Source organism: Pristis pectinata, chromosome 11 (assembly GCF_009764475.1).
Source record: "Pristis pectinata isolate sPriPec2 chromosome 11, sPriPec2.1.pri, whole genome shotgun sequence".
NCBI classification, from domain to species: domain Eukaryota; kingdom Metazoa; phylum Chordata; class Chondrichthyes; order Rhinopristiformes; family Pristidae; genus Pristis; species Pristis pectinata.
The window spans coordinates 35241874-35263249 of NC_067415.1; the positions used below are offsets into that span (position 1 = coordinate 35241874).

A 21376-nucleotide genomic window follows, 5' to 3' on the forward strand; every position below is an offset into this window, starting at 1 on the left:
CAGAGTCTTAAATATTGGACAGAGGTCTTTCATACTTTTTCTGTACTTTTCAAAATAAATTTAAACTTAATCCTTTAACTGTACTATTTGGGATTGTTGGAGAAAAAGATATAACTTCGAAGGCTTCTGATTTACATATTCTGGCTTTTATTTCTCTTTATAGCCAGGAGAGCTGTATTGCTTAAATGGAAGGACGTTACTCCGCCTACTCATGCTCAATGGTTACGGGATGTTACGTCATACTTGAATCTGGAGAAGATTCGCTGTTCAGTTTTTGAACCTAACCTAGACTTTCAAACCCTGTGGGGACCTTTTTTGAATTATTTTCAAAATCTCTGATTTGGGGACTAAAATGCAGATATTGGCTGACATGGTTACGTTTTTAAAAGTTTTTCCTTGTTTTTTCCATCTAACAGCTTCGGGTTTTGGTAGTGGGAGTAGATTTTTTTATAATAAAATATCTCAATTTTTTCTTCCTTTATTAACTAACTACTATATGTGATTATTAAGTTGGGGTATTGTAATCTAAGTACAATTTAATACAATGTATTCAGTAGTATTTTTATTCTCTTTTTTTGATGCATGTACTCTTTTTTTTCATGGATTCAATAAAAATATTGTAAAGAGAGGATTTATTGAGTACAAGTGACCCCCCCCCCAATGTTATGGCAGTTCAGATAATGAAAATTCGCCCTTATGGAATTCACAAATCATTACCAATTCTAGGAAACAAAATTAAAAAAAATTCACTCTTACAAAATCCATCTGGGGAGGAAAAAAAATACAGAATTTTTCAATGCACGTTCCTTCAAGCACATGTAGATGATGTAGCTTTGAGTTATGGAAAATCATGCTATGGACCATTTTCTAGGAATGCAACACCACCAAACCCCCCCCCCCCCCCATACATGGGGTCACCAAATACGTCCACTTTCCCTTTTTAGAAGCAGTTCTTAAAATAGAAAGTCAGAAGTACCCTGTAGCAAAGAGTTTTTTATGCTGTTCTTTCTCTTAACGGTAGGGCTTTGTGTTAACCTCTTGTGAAGAATCGACTTCATGTTTCACTATCATCTTGCAAGTGTGTATTAGTGTTTAATATCGAAGTTGTGAGGCAAGGTTCCATAAGCTATATGTGTGTTTTTTTTGAGGTAAATGATTAGAGGGATTTTAATTGAAGTAATAAAGACTATTAACTGGCTTTCTGGGGAGTTGAAAGTATTACCTCTGAAATCTAGAACCCAGCATTAGAGCTAGTTTGGTCATTCAGGAATGATGGCAGTTAATGGAATTGCTTCATAAGTGCAGGAGTGAAAATCTGAAACATTTTTCCTGCCCCTGCCCCTAAATCATGTTGCAGCTGGATCAACAGGTTCTACAGGCTAAGATTCTTAAATTGTTATTAAGACGACTTTAGGGAATGTGGAACAAGTACAACCAGCTGGAGCTGTTATATATTATCTAACTGGCAAAATAGGAATAAATGAAGTATGCCTGTTCCAGTGTTCCTAAAATATCAAAAATAAAATGTTTCCATGAGAATACACCAGCTATTTTATAATTTGTGTCGACACAATTGATCTGCTAGAGCCTAGTAAAACATTTTGTTGTGAATGAGGAAAAATATTTCCTGCATTAAAACATAGAAACTGAAGTATTGATCCTTTTTGAAGATGATCAAAGATGTTATACATGGCTCAAGTTATCCTTTTTCAGCTTGATCATTTTGTTCTGCTGATACAGGTGTTAAATATCAGTTTTGTTTTTGTGAAATTTGTTGTGCATGTACACTTTTCAATGCATTTCCATTTTAAAAAAATAGAAGCAGGTTTAGTCCATTCAGCCCTAGTGTCTGCACCACCATTCAATATCATCATGACTGATCTTTTACCTGTCCCATTTTCATGGAGTAAGCCTTTTTTTCCTTTATTTCCTTAATATCCATAAATCTGTTGATTTCTAGCTAGAGTACACTTAGTGACTGAGCCTCCAGGGCCTCTTGGTAGAGAATTTCAAATATTTACTTCCATTTGGTTGAAGTTTCTTTTCATCCCAGTCCTCCTCCACCAACCACTTTGTGACTGTTACCCCTGGTTCTAGATCCCCTTGCTTGGGAGACCTCATTCCTGTACCTACTTTTGTCAAGCTCTGTAACATTTTCAATGAAATTATCTTGCACTTGTCAACTTGGGTCCCATCTGCTATACCTTGTATGACAAATTCCCTGATCCAGGAACCAAACTGGTGCACCATCACGCTATTACCACCAATATTCCAGGTATAGTCTCACAGGATCCTATATAATTATGAAAAGTGTCTCTAGTCTTGACCTCAAATGTTCTTGCCATAAAAGCAAACATACCATTTGCCTTCCTAATGGCTTGTGTGTCTGTATATTACCTTCTCAATAACTTTGACTCCCAACATAACCTCTCAATCTCTCAGCATTTAAAAATAAATGCCTTTGCTTTTGTTTTTACTGGTAAAATGGATGACCTTGCATTTTTCCATATTTTATTTTGTCTGCCATGACCAAACCCATTCACTTGCCCTGTTTTTATATCCCTGTAGTCTCTGCATCCTCCTCTTGGCCCACACTGCCACCATTGTATCATCAGCATATTTGGATATGTTACACTTGATCATCTCATTCAAATCATTGATATAGATTGTGAACATCTGTGTTTTCAGAACCAATCCCTACAGCCCTTGCTGAAATGACCTCTTTATTTCAAAACTAGGTTTTTCAATCAATTTGCAAGTCTATTGCCCACAACACCATGCACTCTAATTTTGTTTAATTATCTCTTGTGAAATACTTTATTGAAGGTCTTGTGGAAGTTCAACTATGCTACTTCAACTGGATTGCAATCATTTATTCTACTTGCTACAAACAAAAAAAAACTCTCCCAGCAGATTTGTTGAACATGAGTTCCCTTTCATAAATCCATGTTAACTCTGCCACAATCTATTATTATTTTTTAAGTGCTCCACAACTACTTCAATAATAATAGATCCTAGCGTTTTAACTAATGGCAAGCTAGCTTTTCCTTCTGCATCTAATACGCAGCATAGTAATAAAATCACAAAGAAGTGGAGCCTTGCGTGCAATGGATTTGAATGCAACTTTTAGCTACGTAATGTAAGCAGCAATGTTCATTTGAGGTTTTCTACAGTGGAGAGATGTCTTTCATTCTGTCGTGTTTCCTTTAATAGAGATAATGTTAAAAGTGTAATTTATCCTGGCAGAACTTTTTAAAAATAGCTATGGATGATATCTAGTGACTTTTGTTTTTTTTTCTTTTAGGTGAACATTATTCCAGTGATTGCAAAGGCTGATACCATTGCTAAAAATGAACTTCATAAATTTAAAATCAAAATAATGGGTGAACTGGTTAGCAATGGTGTCCAGATCTATCAATTTCCAATTGATGATGAAACAGTAGCAAAAATTAATTCAACCATGAATGTAAGTAATTAATGCAAAATTGTATCATAGTTTAATTCAACCTAACTTTATAAACTATCGGGGTGAGGGGGTGGAAGAAAAACTGTTCCAAAAGCAGAATTTCAAATTGAGAGAAAATCCTTAATTTAACTGGGAGGTCAAATATAGCTGCATGCTTTCAGCACTGCTTGACTAAAATTTTCTCTCATCAAAAGAGCAGATTTGTTAAATTATACCTTAAACCTTTGTGTACTTTAAATGTTTCTTTTAATCTCCAGGCATATGCTTACCATTTTTCCAAAACAAAATATATACAGGCCGATGAGTCATCTAAATCTAAGATGTGTTTTGTTCTGTAAACCCAAATAAGATAAGATGTCTTTATTAGTCACATGTACATCGAAACACACAGTGAAATGCATCTTTTGCGTATAGTGTTCCGGGGGCAGCCTGCAAGTGTTGCCACACTTCCAGCACCAACATAGCATGCCCCAACTTCCTAACCCGTACGTCTTTGGAATGTGGGAGGAAACCGGACCACCCGGAGGAAACCCACGCAGTCACGGGGAGAACATACAAACTCCTTACAGACAGCGGCCGGAATTGAACCCGGGTCACTGGCACTGTAATATTGTTACACTAACCGCTACACTATCGTGCCAGGCGTGCTGCGTTTCTATTGAGCTATTTATATGTAATTTCTCTTACTCTTTCAAATTTAGGGCCACCTACCTTTTGCTGTAATTGGAAGTACAGAGGAAGTGAAAGTTGGGAATAAGATGGTTAAAGCTCGTCAGTATCCCTGGGGAGTTGTACAAGGTAAGAAAAGAAAGTAGCACGCTTCAAAGGTTTTGGATGAGGATGTTTCCATTAGTAGGAGAGCCTAAGATCAAAGGGCACAGCCTCAGAATAAAGTGACGTCCTTTTAAAAATGAGATGAAGAGGAATTACTTAAGCCAGAGGGTGGCGAATCTGTGGAATTCATTGTGACAGGGCTGTGGAGGCCAAGTCATTGGGTGTATTTAAGGCAGAGATTGATAGATTCTTAATTGGTAAAGGGGTTAAGGGTTACAGGGAGAATGGGGTTTGGGGGGGGGGTGGGAAATCAGCCATGATTGAATGGCAGAGCAGCCTCGATGGGCCATATGGTCTAATTCTGCTCCTGTATCTTGTGGTTTTGATACACAGTGTAGATATTAGAAAGGGTAAATCTATCTGCCTTGTTAGGTATTCAGCTCAAGAATTTTTTTTAATTCCTTTAGTCAGTTTTGGATTTTGTAGAAGATTTTGCAACCTCATTTTAATTGCTGTGTTGTCTTGGAGACCTGCATTTTGGAAGTCAAATAGGGGTATGAGATTTACAGTAAATGTTAGGACACTAAAGGATATTGTTGAACAGAGAGACCCTGGGGCCCAAGTCCATAGTTCCCTGAAAGTGGAAACATGGGTGGATAGGGTGATGAAGAAGACACATGGCATGTTTGCCTTCATGGGTCAGGGCATAGAATATAAGTGTTGGGATGTTATGTTATAGCTTTACAAGACATTGATTAGGCCAAATTGTTTACCAGAATGTTGCCTGGATTGGAGGACTTTGGTTATTGGAAGAGATTAGATAGGCTGGGCTTGTTTCCTGTGGTGTGAAGGAGGCCGAGGGATGACCTTATAGTAATATACAAGATCATGAGAGGCAGATAGTCAAAATCTTTTTTCCAGGTAGGGGTATCAAAACAGGAGTCTTAGGTTTGAGGGGAGAGGAAGGAGTTTTAAAGGGGTAGGAATTTTTAAGTATTTTTACACAGTGGTTAACATCTAGAACATGCTGCCAGAGGAAGTGGTGGAGTCAGATACCACTACTGTGTTTAAGAGGCATTTAGAGACTTAGATAAGACATAGAAGAGTATGGACCTAATATAGGCAAATGGGGTTAGTGTAGCTGGGCAAAAATGAATGGCCTGGATGTGGTGGCCGAACAGCCTGTTCCTGTGCTCTATGACTCTATTCCCAGAGCTTTTGTTGTGCTGCTAGAATTGTCCTAAGAATACAAGTTATTGTGAAGGTATCACTCCCTTCAAGATGCTCTGTGGTTTGAACTGAATTCACAACTGAACTGCCAGGCTGCCTCTGGTGCAGCTCTAATATTGGTTATATGATGAAAACAGCCTTATTGTGATTAAACAACTACCTGACAATTATCAGATAGTTGTAAATTCTAATGTGGAATGGACAATACAAAATCTCCACAACACTTTTTTAACCAAATTTTCTTCATTTATTTCGGATGCAAAGTTGAGATGTGACATTATTAAAGTTTTCCCATTAAAGTTTTCCCATAAAAGTTTATTGGCGAAGGCTTCTGTGTCCACCTATGTATTCCAAATTACATCACATTAAACTCTGCTGCTTCAGGATGGTCTCAGCCAGGAAGGTTACCTCTACTAATAGAGACAAAATCACCATGTTAGTGCATTTCAATGGAGTGAGAGCTGGCAGGGCACTGTCATCATAATCTGAACCAATAAAAAAAATACTGTGGCGGTTGGATATCTGAAATTTGAAAAGATAACATGAGAAAGTAGGAGAAAGAGGAGGCCACTTGACTCTCAAGCCTGGTGCCATTCAATATGACCATGGTTGATCTGCCCTCCATTTCTATGCCAGTTTTCATGGTCTTCAATTCCCTGATCTTTCAAAAATGTATCTACTTCCTCTTTAAATACCCAATGATCTCATCTCCACAACTACCAAGGTGGAGAATTCTAGTGACTGTATGACAAAACGTTCCTATTCATTTTAAACAACCACCCCCTAAAAATACAAAATTCTGGAAATATTCATCAAGAGTGATAACTTATATGGAGAAAGAAACCAAAGAAATATTTGGATCACTAACCTTCCATGAAAACTCCGGAAAGTTGCAGATAAAATTTGAATGGTATAGGAGCCAGAAGTCATAGTGGGATTAAACTGCAAGATTGATAGGTGACTGGAAGCTGAAGGTCTTGTATGCAGGTTGATTGGAGATGTTCTGTAAAGCAATCACCCAACCTGCATTTGATCTCATTGCACAGGAGTCCACATTGTGAAAGGTGAGTACAATTTACTGATGTGAATGAAGTAGAAGTAATTGCATTTTTGGGGCTTTGGATAGAGGGATGGGGTGGGTGGGTGGAGTGATTGGGACGGTGCAAGGCAGAGGTAGTTGATCTTTACTAGTTTGACCTTAATTATATTTACACCTTTTATATTGTTTGTCATTGTAAGTCTACAACTAATACACACACACACACACACACACACACACACACACACGTGTGTGTGTGTATGTGTGTGTATATATATATATATATATATATATATATACACATACATACACGTGTGTGTATGTATGTGTGTGTGTGTGTGTATATATATATATATATATATATATATAATATTAATCATCGAATTTTAGGGAGCTTTCTTAATTATTCTTAAGAGTTGAAACTAATATTTTTTTGTGGCAATTGATTTTATTTTTAAATGGATAAGAAATGTTATGTTCCCAACATATTATTATCAAGAATTTTTTCCAACTCCTAATTGACGGTTCAAATTTGTTTCAGTTGAAAATGAGAACCACAGTGATTTTGTAAAGCTGCGAGAGATGCTTGTTTGTGTGAACATGGAAGACTTGAGAGAGCAGACCCACACCAGGCATTATGAGCTCTATCGTCGTTGCAAATTAGAAGAGATGGGATTCAAAGACACAGATCCAAATAATAAGCCAGTCAGGTATAAATAGATTTGAAAAGTATAGCATTCAGCAAGTTAATACAATATTGTGACAATTGTGCATTGTTTCTCAAATTTTCTGTAGCTTCCATTGCAGTTATTCATAATATCCTCCATTATCTCTACTGTGTTCAACCTGTTAGGGCTATTTAATTCACTTCTTGGCTGCCTAAAGCATCTTTGACCTTGGCTGCTCTTCTTGTATAGAAAAGGTCTCAGTATTCATGCAAGAATCTATTTTTGACTCCTTTGTCTTCACTTTAATTCCATCAGTTCTGGCTACATAAGAAACAAAGTTGTTTCTGGCAAAAGACTTTACATCAGAAGTACACGTAAAATAGTGTTTTATCTGGAAGATTATTTGGAAATCTAGACATTGGGAAGGAGTGGGTGGGGTGGGAATAAAACAACAAGGATTGTATCCTGCTCTCTTGAAAGGGAGATTGCCAGAAGGCAGTGGAGTATTTTGGTGGCATTTAAAGTGCGAGTCAGGAAGTTGTAGAGGGAACAGTAGCTTTTGAATGATGAAGGGAAGTGAAAGATGGTTTTGTTAATGGCATCATACTAGACTTGTGAATGTGACATTGGGGATTCAGTGAACAGGAAGCCAGTGGAAGTGTGGAGTGAAAGATGAGAATAAAGGGAACCCTCTTGTGGTTCTGAAAGGAAGAAGTAGTAAAATTAGAACCCAAGAAATGGAACTGGCTGAGGGCCATGCCAGCTGGGTGGAGGGGAATCCTTGGTTGGGGAAGGAATGAAGAGAGAATGGAAGATGACATTGTCAGAATTGATAAAACTGAGGAAAAGAAACTGGGAGAAAGGAATAGTCCTTGCAGGGAAGAAGTACAGTTGTGGTAACTTTGGTATCTGTGGACCCAGGGTGGATATTCATTGGTAACCTATAACCAAGAATGTGACAGAAGTTGAGGGCAAGGGAAAAGATGGAAATGAATTGCATGAAGGATGGAAATTAGTTAAAACATTGGTTAAACTTTCCATTTCAGGAACAGGTTGAGGAAAGGACTAAAATAGGACTGGTTCACGTATCCCATGTGCAAATTCACTATTTATGAGCACTATTTGTAAGCAAGGGGTGTGAATGAAGTTGAGGGAGATTTGGTCATTGTGAACCCATATTTTGCCAGGCTTCTGTTCAAGAAAAGTTGAGAATCCTCAGCAAGATTTGGTAAAGAATGTAGATGTAGAGCGAGTAGACATCTGTGGAGAAAATGAGTCATTAAGAGCCAGGAAACGTGTCTCAATAGCCAAACCTAAGTTGTTAATAGACATTATAAAGAGCTGAACCCTTGGGGACAACATTATACACATTTCTATTGACTGGGGGGAAAAAAACTTCTCATTTTCTTTGCCAATTTTGTATCCACACCATTAGTGACTATTAATGTACATTCCAAAGTATGCTACCAAAATTTGTAGAATAATTTTGGATTCCCTTTTCATGATGGCTACCGATCTATTTCCTTTGCCTCAATTATTTCCTTTTCTCACTGTGTTCACACTGATTCTCAACATGACATCTTTTATGCCTGCTGTTTTGTTTATCCTACTTATCTTGGGAGTTCTGGTTTGGTTGCCCTCTATTTCTTCCTCCATTTCACTGTGATTTGATTAAGGAAATCTTGTTCTATTCAAACAGGCTCCTCTAATTACAATAAGTTCCATTGCCAAGTCCCATTGAAAGTCCATGGGAAGGGACAATTCATGTTTACCAGTGACAAATAATGTTACTTATTCTATTGAAGCTTAAATGCAGGGAATACTCAATGGGTCTGTAGCCAAAAAATTAATTAATCTGCATTAATTCTGATTCTCTCTCCACAGATCACTACATGCTGAAAATTTTCAGCATTTGCTGCTGTTCTAGATTTCCAAAGTCTACAGTATTTTACCTTTGAGCAGCTAATATTGTTAAAATTGATGTATGGTGTCTTTTATTAATGGTGTTTTCTTACAAATATTAACAGTTGGTATAGATATCAAGAGGCCTGAAGAATATAATTAATATCAGCATGTTTTTGCAAAGGCTATGTCTCTAGGATTAATTTTAAATAATTAATACTTTCTTCCAGCCTTCAAGAAACATATGAAGCAAAGAGGAATGAGTTTCTCGGCGAGCTTCATAAGAAAGAGGAGGAGATGAGGCAAATGTTTGTGATGAGAGTTAAAGAAAAAGAATCTCAGCTAAAAGAGGCCGAGAGGGAGGTACTGAAAGATTTGATTGCCTTACTACTTGAAGCTTGTACAAAACTTGATTTCTACATTATGTGCAAAGTGTGTGAAATCTGGAATATATCTAATTTAGGTGGCAAAGAATAAGTACCAAAACCCTTTTATTGAAAGGTACATGGTAAGCATTGTATGGAGATGGCAGCTTTTGTTCAATAACCACCATTCTCTACTTCGTGGCATGGATAGTTTATCTACACTAGCATATAACCTTGCTCATAATTGAACATTATTTTCATTTCTACTGTACACAGCATCTTCCCCTATAGCCGGTTAAGACCAAGGGTCTGAGTTATGACAACAGTTTCAACTCATAATTGCACATTCTTCTTAATACCCTGCATCGTTGTTGTGAAAGCTCTGTGATGGGATAATAGCTATATAAGAGCAAGGACATTGGGAATGTGGTCTGGCTACATGCACTCAAGTGATGTAAAATATACTGTATTTTAAAAAAAAATCTAAGTTTAAAAACATTTGTCTTTGGAATTTAAGAGCTGTGAAAGTTTTCTTAAATTGTATTTTAATGGCATTATGTGAATTTGTAATTTTTAACATGTGATCTTTGTTGTAATGAGTAGGATTATTTAAACATAAACAGTGGACCATTTGCTCATCATTGAATTAGCTAAGTGAAAAGTTCTGCAGCATTGCAGTATAGTAGATGTAGGTCTCAATTGCTGCTGTAATTTACTGGGAAAGGTTACAAGAAGAAATACCAACACACTTCAGTTTTCAGATGGTAGTAAATCTCTAATTATCCATCCTGGAAGGTGATAAAAAGACTGAGTTATGGAAAGAGATTGAGCAGGTTGGGACTTTTTTTCCATTGGAGCATCAGGGAATGAGGGGTTATCTTAGTTGTATAAAATTATGAAGGGCATAGATGGGGTGAATGCACAGTCTTTTTTCCTAAGGTTGGAGAATCAAGGACTAGAGAGCATAGGTTTAAGGTGAGAGGGGAGAGATTTAATAGGATCCTGAGGGGCAACTTTTTCACCCAGAGTGGCCAGTATGTGGAATGAGCTGCCAGAGGAAGTGGTTGAGGCAGGTACATTAACAACATTTAAAAGGTACTTGGACAGGTACATGGATAGGAAAGGTTTCAGAGGAATATGGGCCAGTTGCGTGCAAATGGGACTAGCTTAGATGGGAATCTTGTTCGGCATGGATCCATTGGGCCAAAGGGCCTGCTTCTGTGCCGTATGACTCTATGGTGGCTTTTAAAGAGGTGCTGAACAGATTTTTAAACTATTAGGGAGTTGAGGGCTATGAGCAATTGTCACAGACCGTAAGATATAGGAACAGAATTAGGCCGTTTGGCCCATTGAGTCTGCTCTGCCATTCAATCATGGCTGATTTTTTTTTCTCAAACCCGTTCTCCTGCCTTCTCCCCATGTACCCTTAACCCCCTTATCAATCAAGAATCTATCAATCTCTACCTTAAATGCATCCAATGACTTGGCTTTCCACATAGAGAGGAGCTGAGGCCTGAGACAGATCCCATTATATTGAATGGTGGGGCAGCCTGAGGGGCCAAGTGGCCTACTCCTCCTGTTTTCTTGAGTTTGCTTGTGTGCATTAAATATCTGGTCAGCAGATATTAGGGCTTGCAAATTAATTGCATCTGTGAGCAAAGACTATTATGGTGTCCATTGCAAATAGTTGATGTTCATGAGATTAAAGACAATGATAATGCTAGGTTTAAACAAAAAAATACAAACCAAATTTTCTCCATAATGTTCAGAGTTATAAAATTAATATATTTTTGTTGCTGAGGTGTTGAATTCCTTATTTCTGGTCTGTGGTATCTGCTTAATTTCTCAGAAAAAAGCTTTGTATTATAGTCCTGCGTATTAAAAATATAATTGGGTATTGCTGTTAATTTTTCATTTTGTAAGTGAAAAGGGCAGATTTCTGATTCAAGATGGCTTTTTGGTGAATCTCAGAAATTAAGCCCTGACTTTTAAACTTAGATCCAACTTTCAGAGGTCTAAATTTCATATATATACACATACACATGCACATGTATATAATTTTTTAATATATATCTAATTTGATTTTTAATTTTTGACTTTAATTGGGTAGATTGGGGGGAGGTGACAGCAATTTCATTAACTAGGAGTGGAGAGAATTGGGGTGAGAAGGTGGAAATCAATGCATACAGAGCAGCTGCAAACTGGCATTGTACCACACTTCTTGCAAGAAAGATGGTCTATACTTTATATTAGAATTTGCTGCCATCTTGTGGAGAGTGAGTTTGATGACCATTTTTCAAAAAAACAACTTTTGGCAGTTACAAGATAAATTTGAACACTTGAAGAAAATGCACCAGGATGAGAGAAAGAAATTGGATGAGAAAAAAAGCCTTTTGGATGAAGAGATGAGTATATTTAATAAGAGGAAGGCTGCAGCTGAATTACTTCAAGGCCAGGCATTCCAAACCACACCACAGATGAATCTGAAGAAAGATAAGGACCGCAAAAAGTAGGTATAGATTTAATATAAACTGAATTTTATTTTTAAACTACAATATTTGCATCAAAAATGGTAAAGTTTTCCCCCTTTCAAGCGCACAAAATCTGCTCCCAATTTCACTTGACTATTCTGCAAAGGGTCCTTTCCAACAGAATAGGAAAATTGGAGACGGTGAACAACATTGTGGGAAAGGTTTTCAGCCAGGGCCCTTTGGTAGGGGAGGGAGTGCACCTCTTGAGGTTTAAAGGAAACTGAGAAAATTCATTGAAGAACAAAGATGTATTATAAAAACAAAATTAATTTCAAAAATTCTGAAATATTAACTTTTTCTCTCCACTTGGAATGTTTCTAGCATTTTGTGTTGTTGTTTCAAGTTTCCAGCATCTTGTGTTGTTATTTCAAATTTCCAGCATCTGTTTTGTTTTATCATGTTTTAATAGTGGTGTCCAGTGTTTGTGTGTGTCTGTACCCACTCCTCCCCCCCGCGCGCCCCCCCCCCCCCCACAAAACCCAAATACCATGCACTTCCCTGCCACCAACTTGTACTAAAGCTTAATTAACATGGGCTGAAGAGACGTCTGAACAGGGGCAGGTGGTGGGGGGTAGGAGATAATGGTTCTGGAGCTCGAGCAGGGGTTGCAGTGACAGAGGAGGAGGCATCAGGGCTTGATGGTCTAATCTAATGTGTATTGAGCCAGAAATGGCGTGTGGGAGCTATAGTGAAGCTAATTGATATTTGAATGTAATTTCCTATTAAGAAGTGTGCAGTTAACATATTAAAACTGAATACAGACAGCACAGTGGTGCAGCAGTTACTGTTGATTTGATCCTGACCTTGGGTGCTGTCTGTGTGCACATTCTCCCTGTAGCCATGTGGGTTTCCCCCAGGTCCTCTGGTTTCCTCCTACATCCCAAAGATCCACTGTGTAGGTGGGTGGCAGGAGATTGGGGAGAGTTGATGGGCATGTGAGAGAGAGAGAGATGCACGGAACTAAAGGGAATGGGACTGATTGGAATGTTGTGACAGCCAGCAGACTCGATGGTGCCAGCTGGCCTCTGTTATGTGAAGTAGTAAACATATTTGTGATTTCACTCATTTATGGCATTAACAATGGAAAAATGTTTAATAGTTTGTATTGTTATGGCTTTTCAAATTGCATGGGCTCAAAGTCAATATATCAAACTTGTATATCACTAATACTTTTGTTTCTTGCATTGATGTTTTCCAGTTATTAACTTTTGATGCTGCAGCTCACTTTGTATGGTAAGCAAACTATCAAAGTATTATTTTATTTCCTTGGCATTTTACAAGTGTATTTTTTTAAAAAAACTACTGTGAATAGTAGATACAAGTTTTTAAAAAGTGCTCCTTTTTCTATAATATAACCTCCCTTTGCAGTCTGTACTGATGGTCTGCCACCATGAAAATTTTAAATTTGGAAATTTATCTCACTTCCTTGTTTCCAAATAATGCCTATTCTATCTAAAAATTATCATCTTTCCTGAACATCCAGGCTTTATTACTTGAGCTGCTTGTGGAACTTTACAAAAAAAAATGTCTTAGTAACATTGTGCATAGCAGAGTCCTCTCCATCACAACAAAATTACTAATCATCTCTTCTTGGTGTGGATTTGAGAAGAGCATGAACCCAAACACCTTGAAGAAGGAGGAAATAATTTAAATCATGGATGTCTCAAAGTGCTTACACTTCAAAAAGTACATGATTTTTGTAGTCAACAGAGAGAAACAAATCACTTTAAGAGGCAAGATTCTGCGACAGTGAGAAATTTAAGATTAGGTTACTTTTTCCCGAACAGAGTTAATATTGGCCTAAACACTTATAATTCTCTTGCATTATTTTTGCTTTGGGATCTTGTGTAATTTAGGATCTCTGATAACACAACTTTGGCTAAAAATAGTGGGTTTTAGTCTTGTCCTTTGTTATCTCAAACCCACCTGAACAAATGGGGGTTTAGTGTGATCTTTTACCCAAAGGATGCCATGTTTTTTTAATAGAAATTAAGCAATGAAAGAATTATTTTGGAATTAATTCTCTTTATCCCTTCATGACCTCACTACCCAAATTTGTTTTGTTTGTTTTTGAAGAAAATAGTGCAGAGAAAACGTTAACTGTGATGTGTACGTGTTGAAAATAGCAAAAATTGTATACAGAGGGGAAAGTACATTGTGCATGAATCTAAAATATTGATTCCTTTCTAAATTGGTGCACATTATTCTTTTACAGTACACTGAAAAGTAATTAGTGCTAGTTGAAGTCTTCTATTTAAAAAAAAGTAGAAAAGATTTACCATTGGAACATCATATTGGAAAGAATCTAAATGCATGCTATCAAAAAAGATCATTTTCTCCAACTGACCCAATTCCTTGAATTTCCCTGCCTCCCAGAAAAGGAAATCAATAATTTTTGTTTTTGTACATTTCTCTCCACTTGCTATTTCACTTTCACCCAGTATTTTCTCTACGATGGGTTTATAAAATTAGGCAGTTGCTTTATCAGTTAAAAAGCCATGTTACCCAATAATGCTTAAATTATATTTCAAGAATATCTTTGCACTTTGTTTTACTATGCAATGTTTTGACTTGTAAGAGTAATGTTTACAAGATGCAGAATTTTCCTTTTCACAAAATTTCTTCATATTCCTCGTCTCTTTTTTCTCTAAGTGGAGTTACTGTGAATCTGAAAAATTACTGGGATAATTGTAGAATGTAGTCATTACCGAGTTTGGCTGCAAACTATCTGATGAAAAATTGTGATGCAACTTGGCAATAGGAATGGAAGAAGTGGTCTTGCAAAGTGGATATTTAAGTGCACTGTGTATTTAAAAGTTTGAAAGGTTATCTTGGGTTGTTGACCCAGTTATTGGAACTGGGATTTTGTTATCAGTTGCCCTAAATGTCATGTTAGCAGCTCCAACTGTGTTTTGCCATCTACTTCCATTTATAGAAACTGTAAGTGTCTGATAGATATTTATCATTGTTATAATGTGCAGGACTTCACAGCCCAGCTATACTGTACACTTTATAAAAATGAGCTGAATAGTTTACTTGTATTAGAGCTGGCTTATGTTTAAAATTACTGTGAACAACTAATTCTTTGTTTTCATTTTAGATTACCTTTCATTTATTGGAACGTTCACAAGAACGTTGAGAATTCTGCTCTGAACAACAAAAAGATGAATGCTTTCTTACTGGTTGCCTTTTTCCTTCTGGATTGCTTAAATGGATGAAAATGGTGCAACAAACAATGTATCAGTCACCTGATTAGTGCCAAATGCACTGCCTTTGTAGCTGTATAATAAGCCATATATTTAAACAAGGGTGCTCATCCCAATTGTTGACACAGACTTTGCCTTTTAAGTGTCTCTTTCAGGGAAATATTTGTATTTATAACAATTTCAATTTTGTATTCAAGTATAAATTTCAGTATGTTCTTGGAAATTATGAAAATTTTTATTAATGCATACATTAAGATTTCATATCTGCATTATGTTCATTTAAACATTTTCTTAAACTCCCATAATAATGAATCAAGATGGCATTCTTCTAGCTTTCCAACCCTTAGAAGAACAAGACATTTAGCAAATTAAATGGTCTTAAACAAGATTATATAAGTAGTATTTTTTTCCAAGCCACAAGTGCATATTTGTCCCCATAGGGTTATTTCATATGTTACAGGAAGTTTTCAGGATTGCACAGGACCGATTTAATGTTAGCTGGTTATAGTATTAAAAAGAGTTCTCAGTGCCAAATATGGTTAACTTCTGTGAGTAATTTGGTGCCACAGATACTTCCCTAACATTCTCAAAATGATCTTGCATTTACCTATGTTTCTTGCTGCTGTTAGTGTTGGAGCTTAATGTAGTACATTAATGGGTCCAGTTATGGAAATTATTTGTTTGAAGTGGGGTTGCAATTTTAAACACAGTTGTACAAATCCCACTGACCAAAGGGATGTATAAAGAGCATCACCACTGGTACATATGCTATAAATTAAATAATGACATTGATTTGATTTGAGATTGCATTTTAATTGGAAAATTTGATCATTGCATTACTATTACATAATGGCTAATTATAATTTGCTGTTGAAATGTGATTTTGGACAAAGTTTAAAACCAAAACATTTTAACTTTTATCACAAACATAGCAAAATGAACTGTGTTTTTTCTACCATTGAAGTAGCATTTTAATCTACACTGATTTTTCCACTACTCTTTCCCTTGCACAACCAATGCCTTGCATAATCTGTTGTATTATTATTAACTATGCATTCACTGACTTTAAAAGCTAGTTTTGTGCAAAGCTCCCTTGGGTTCATTTTGTTTCATTGGTCATATAATTGCTTTAACAATTAAAGTTAACGAAAAATATTCTGGATGCTTGATTTCTTTTTATTTGTAACCATAATTAGGTGGGCAATTGGTCCATATAGAGAAAGGTGGACCTAGCTGCTTTCTCCAGATGTACAGAGAAAACTGATTTTGACTGCTTATTCCTGATGACTTTCAGTTGATCCTTGTTGGGGTAACTATGGAAAATGAGCAGAGGATAGGTTCTGTCATGCTGTTATCAATACAGCTTAGAATGCTTCTAATGTAGAAAATGTTCTAAAGTGCTTCAAAAGAAACAAACACTAAACAAAATAACAGGAATAGTGTGCAATGGAGAACTTGGTTGAAAGAGTTAGATTTCCAGATGAAGATATCGAGAAAGGAGGTGTGAAAGGGGAGGGATACACAAGAGGCTAGAGGCCATGTGTCGGGCACCAAAAACTGAATGATGAGTGAACAGCACTTTTGTTGGATAAAGTATGGGAATGCACTGCAATTTTGATGAGATCAAAGCTGGGTACATTAGCATTGATATGATAATGAAGTTAACAAAGGCATGATTACATATTTCCTCAGATGACCTGAGAAGAGGGCAGAACGGGTTGTTAATATGAAGGAGAGCTCCTTATGGGAATTGAACAGTCAGAAATGACGCAGGTTAAACTTTGGGATGATAACTAAGAGGCAGATGGAATGAGAGTGAGAGTACAAAGTCTTTTGCAAAGACCAAAATAACTACATTCTTTCCAACATTTAATTGGAGGAAACTATGGTTCTTCCAATCCTACAATATGAAAAGAAGCTATGGAAGGGGTAGAGTTGGTATTAACGTGTACTTGTGAAATTTGAAAAGTGGAGAGGTCATGGAATGTATCTGTTGGGAAACTGAAGGAATGATATTTTGTGAACAGGAAGAACATAATCATTCCCTACGGTTGGCTATATTAAATCTAGGATGAGTTGGGCAACTGAGAAAAAACATTGGCAGTACGGTCAATTGTGTCAACCATTGGCACCAGAATAAAGAGAAATAATGCAGCATGTGATGGAAAATGTTTGTAATTTGGATTATAGCAGTTTTGGTGCTGTGGGAGGGGTTGTTAGTTGACAGTACCAAGGATCATGTGAAGTACAGCAGTTAATGTAAAGGACCAGAAGCCAACTAAACACCTGCTGATGCTGAAAACAATAGAGCAAGTGAATACTTTGTATATCAATCTTGTAAGTCTTTTCGAGAAAATGTTAATCTTGCATTTTCTTTATTATTCTGAGTAGTGATCGACATGTAGTGTATATATAACATTTTAAACTGTAAAGTAGTATCAAGTGAACATTAATTTTCTAAACTGTTTTGAGCTATTTGTGATCATATTCCACTTGTATCCTGTAAGTATGCAAGCCATACTATTTGTACATTTTAATAGCTAATTATTAAAGGTACAGAATTGCAAATTGACATGCATTTAAAGATTATGTATATGTGACAAAACTATGCAAATGAAAATTGTTAACAATATTGTCACATTTGAAGGAAACTTAGCCTTTCAAACTTCTTTAGTGTATTTTTCATCTCAGAAACAGCTGTTAAAAATCTTAAGGAAGTAATGGTCTGGCAGAATATTTTTATTGTGTGGGTCTAGAGATAAGAATATATAATAGTTTTGGGGATTCCTGGGGGACTTTGGTGATGAAGTTTGGCATTTAAAATCACTTATGTCAGCTACAAATTGATTGAAATTAATTTCACAAGCTGCCATAGTGGAATTTGAATACATAATATTCATCAAGTTCTGAATACAATACCACCAACCTTTAGTGAGATACTGAGAATTTTGTTATGTATTGCCCTTTGCAACCTCAACATTGCAACCAGGACTTCAGAATAGTAGAGTATTTTGAAGTATTGTTACTGTATAAAGGGAAACATCAAAATTGCACCAGCAAAGTTCCACAAAGAGCAATGAAGTAAATTTTTAGGTGGAGGTGTAAGAAACTACAAATGCTGGAATCTGCAGCAAAAAAAACAAGCTGCTAGAGGAAATCAGTGGGTCAGGCACTATCTGTGCAGGGAAATGGACAGTTAATGTTTTGGGTCAAAACCTTGCATCAGGACTGAGGGGAGATAGCCAGTATAAAGAGGATAGGGGGGTTGGTGAGACAAAACCAGAGGTGATCGTTGTGTTGCGGCAGGGTGATGAGCAGATCGAGCCTGGTAAGAGGGGCGAGGTGGAGTTGGGAGACTGGCAGATGGCTGATAGATGGAGGCAGACAAAAATAAGGCAGATGGTGCCAAATAGGGGGAGGGGAGTGTGAAGGTGGAGACAGCTTGGGAGAGTACCAAGTAGGAACACAAAGGCTACCAGTGCTGGAAGGTGATAATAGGAACTATTAAGGTAGAGGTGAAAAGCAAACAGATCTAAAACTGGGGGGGAAGAAGAGAGTTGGTGGGTGAAATGTGTGGGTAGTGGGTTAATGGAGCCAGGAAGGGGTGGGGGGAGATGGGCAAGGGAACAAAAATAGGAGGACTGGTAGGAGGGAGGGAGGGAGAGGAGGAACACATTGGAGGTGAGGGTTACCTGAAATTGGAAAATTCAATGTTCATACCATTTGGGTTGTAGACTAGCTAGGCTGAATATGAAGTGTTCATCTGGTTTGCATTGGGCCTTGCCCTAGCAGTGGAGAAGGCAAAGGATGGACAGGTCACTGTGGGAATAGGAAGGAGAATTGAAATGGCATGCAACTGGGAGCTTGGGATGGCTATTGTGGACAGGGTGCCTGGTCTGAGCTTTGTTTCGCTGATGTAGAGTAGGCCACAAAATACAGTAGAGGAGGTGCACATGAATCTTTGCCTTGCCTGGAAGGGCTGTTTAGTTCCCTAGATGGTGATGAGGGAGGAGGTCTAAGAACAAGTATTGCACCTACTATGGTTGCAGGGGAACGTGCCAGGGGTCAGGGAGGGTTGGGTAGAAAGGGATGAGTGGACCAGGGAGTCATGGAGAGAGTGGTCTCTGTGGAATGCAGAAAGAGTGGGGAGGAGAAGATGTGGGTCAATGTCAATGTTTTGGGTCGAGACCCTTCATCTGTACTGATGAAGGGTCTCTACCCGAAATGTTGACTGTCCATTTCCTTCCATAAATGCTGTCCGACCTGCTGAGTTCCCCCAGCACTTTGTAAATTAAGTGTATACTGGTTATGTTGTCTGGTGCAGCTTTTGTTATAATGATGTGTGGTTTAATGAATGGCTATAAAAGGTATTACATTGAAATCATTAAGTTTATAAATCAAAATGAAAATTTGCTTGTGTGTAATGATTCTCTGTACAATTTTACACAAACTTACATGGTTAAAAGTACATGTTGTATGCAAGGTTATTTGAATTATTTCAGTATGTAATTCTGTGTTAGGATGAGAGACAATAGATTCATGATCTTGTAATGTTTGCTTCATAAGACTATAATTCAGAAATAATTTAAACCATTTTTTTGGAACTTTTGTTATTCTAAGCATTACCTCAGTAAACTCAATATTGACTTTCTGAATATGGATCCAATTTAATTCTGGTGATTAGTTTTAATTTAATTAGGTGTTTATATAGGTGGATGGGATGAAGTAATTTGATTGGGAGGAGAATTTATTGACCATGAAAATTTACATAAACAGGTTGGGCAGAAGTGCCTTTTTTTTTGGTGCTGCAGTTTCTGTCTAATATTTATTTGCCTGTGTGTGTGTGTATATACATTTGTGATTGTTTCTAACATACTCTTTGAAAATAACTTTTCATCTGCAAACTCATTGACTGAAGCATCTGAATGAGTAATATTTTGCTGCCTGTACTGTTTTGGAGCAACGCACAAAAAGCTGGAGAAAATCAGCAGGTCAGGCAGCAACTATGAAGGGAAATGGACGGTTACCGTATGGAACAGGGTGGGTCTCCAAATTTGTAATCACAAAATGTATTCTCCACAAAGTGACAATACTACAGTCTCAGACTTGCCAACACTGATGGAGAAGAGAAGAAAAAGGCAACAGTGTGAGCCCTTTTCCATTTGGCTTCTTCCCTGCTGCTTGTTATAGTTTGAATATAATGGAGTAAAGGTCAGTACAAAATATCCATCTTGTATCAATTAATCCACCTACAACTAAGCCACACAAGTAATTCCCACCTGTCCTGGTGGTCCTGTGTAGTGCTAACTCTGATTGCATGAGGGCTGCTGTTGAAGGATGCAATCTTTTGATGCAAGCTCAGTGTGCAAGGCAGGTATCAACTTCCAGAGCAGCATTCACCCATTGTGTGCTTGTGTTGCATTCCAAGTTGAGATGGACATTGGACATAAAGTATGAATGGGCCACGTGGCCTGGAGCTTACTGTGCTATTCAACAAAAGGATGGCTGGCCTTGTGTCTCAGGCTGCCTTTGTTGCCCAAACTTCATAACCTCCGATTTTCCTAGCATTCAAAAATCTATCAGTCTCAGTTATGAGTATAATTGATGTCTAAACAACTGCTGGTGTCTTGAGATGGAGAATTCCAAAGATTTACAAACCTCCATGCAAAGGAATGTTTTCTGTCTTATTCATGAAAGGTTGATCTCTTATCTTAAGCCCGTGCCTCCTTGTTCTAGACTGTACAGATAGTGGAAATAACTTTCAACAATTACCTTGTTAATTGGCCAAGTCTCTGAATCTTCTATGACTTATATCATTCTTTAACTTTGACTAAAGAAAATCCCCTCATTCTTCTAAAGTCCAGTAAATGTAGATCCTTGTAAGTCAGCATCATCATCCCAGGGATGTACATAGTGAATCCAAGCTGTAAATTTCTATTCATCATCCTGCCTATACATCACATTGCAGAGTCTGCACTCCTTCTGGCTCTGCTTTCCCACCTTGCTTTGTATCATCAGCAAACTTGGATACATTGCAAACTGTCATTTCATCAAAGTGACTTTTTGCTAAAGCACCCCCAGTAGTAACTGACAAACTGAAAATGACCTATTCTTAGTTTTCTGTCTTTTAATCACTGCTATCCACATGCTGCTCCCAAACCCATGGTCCCTTACTTTATATGTACCAATCTTTTG

At 37.3% G+C, this 21376-nt stretch overlaps 1 protein-coding gene across 3 annotated transcripts in view; it reads left to right on the plus strand.

Moving 5' to 3' along the window:
• septin10 (septin 10) overlaps positions 1 to 16336 on the plus strand; it is a 46972-nt gene extending 30636 nt beyond the window's left edge. For all 3 annotated transcript variants that reach the window (XM_052025775.1, XM_052025776.1, XM_052025777.1), the window contains 7 exons: positions 3305 to 3466; positions 4168 to 4264; positions 7051 to 7219; positions 9310 to 9442; positions 11763 to 11953; positions 13174 to 13208; positions 15076 to 16336. In XM_052025775.1, coding sequence (XP_051881735.1) covers positions 3305 to 3466; positions 4168 to 4264; positions 7051 to 7219; positions 9310 to 9442; positions 11763 to 11953; positions 13174 to 13180 — 759 coding nt within the window. In that variant the 3' untranslated portion in view covers positions 13181 to 13208; positions 15076 to 16336. The remainder of the gene's footprint in view (positions 1 to 3304; positions 3467 to 4167; positions 4265 to 7050; positions 7220 to 9309; positions 9443 to 11762; positions 11954 to 13173; positions 13209 to 15075) is intronic.
• Positions 16337 to 21376: the final 5040 nt, after the last annotated feature.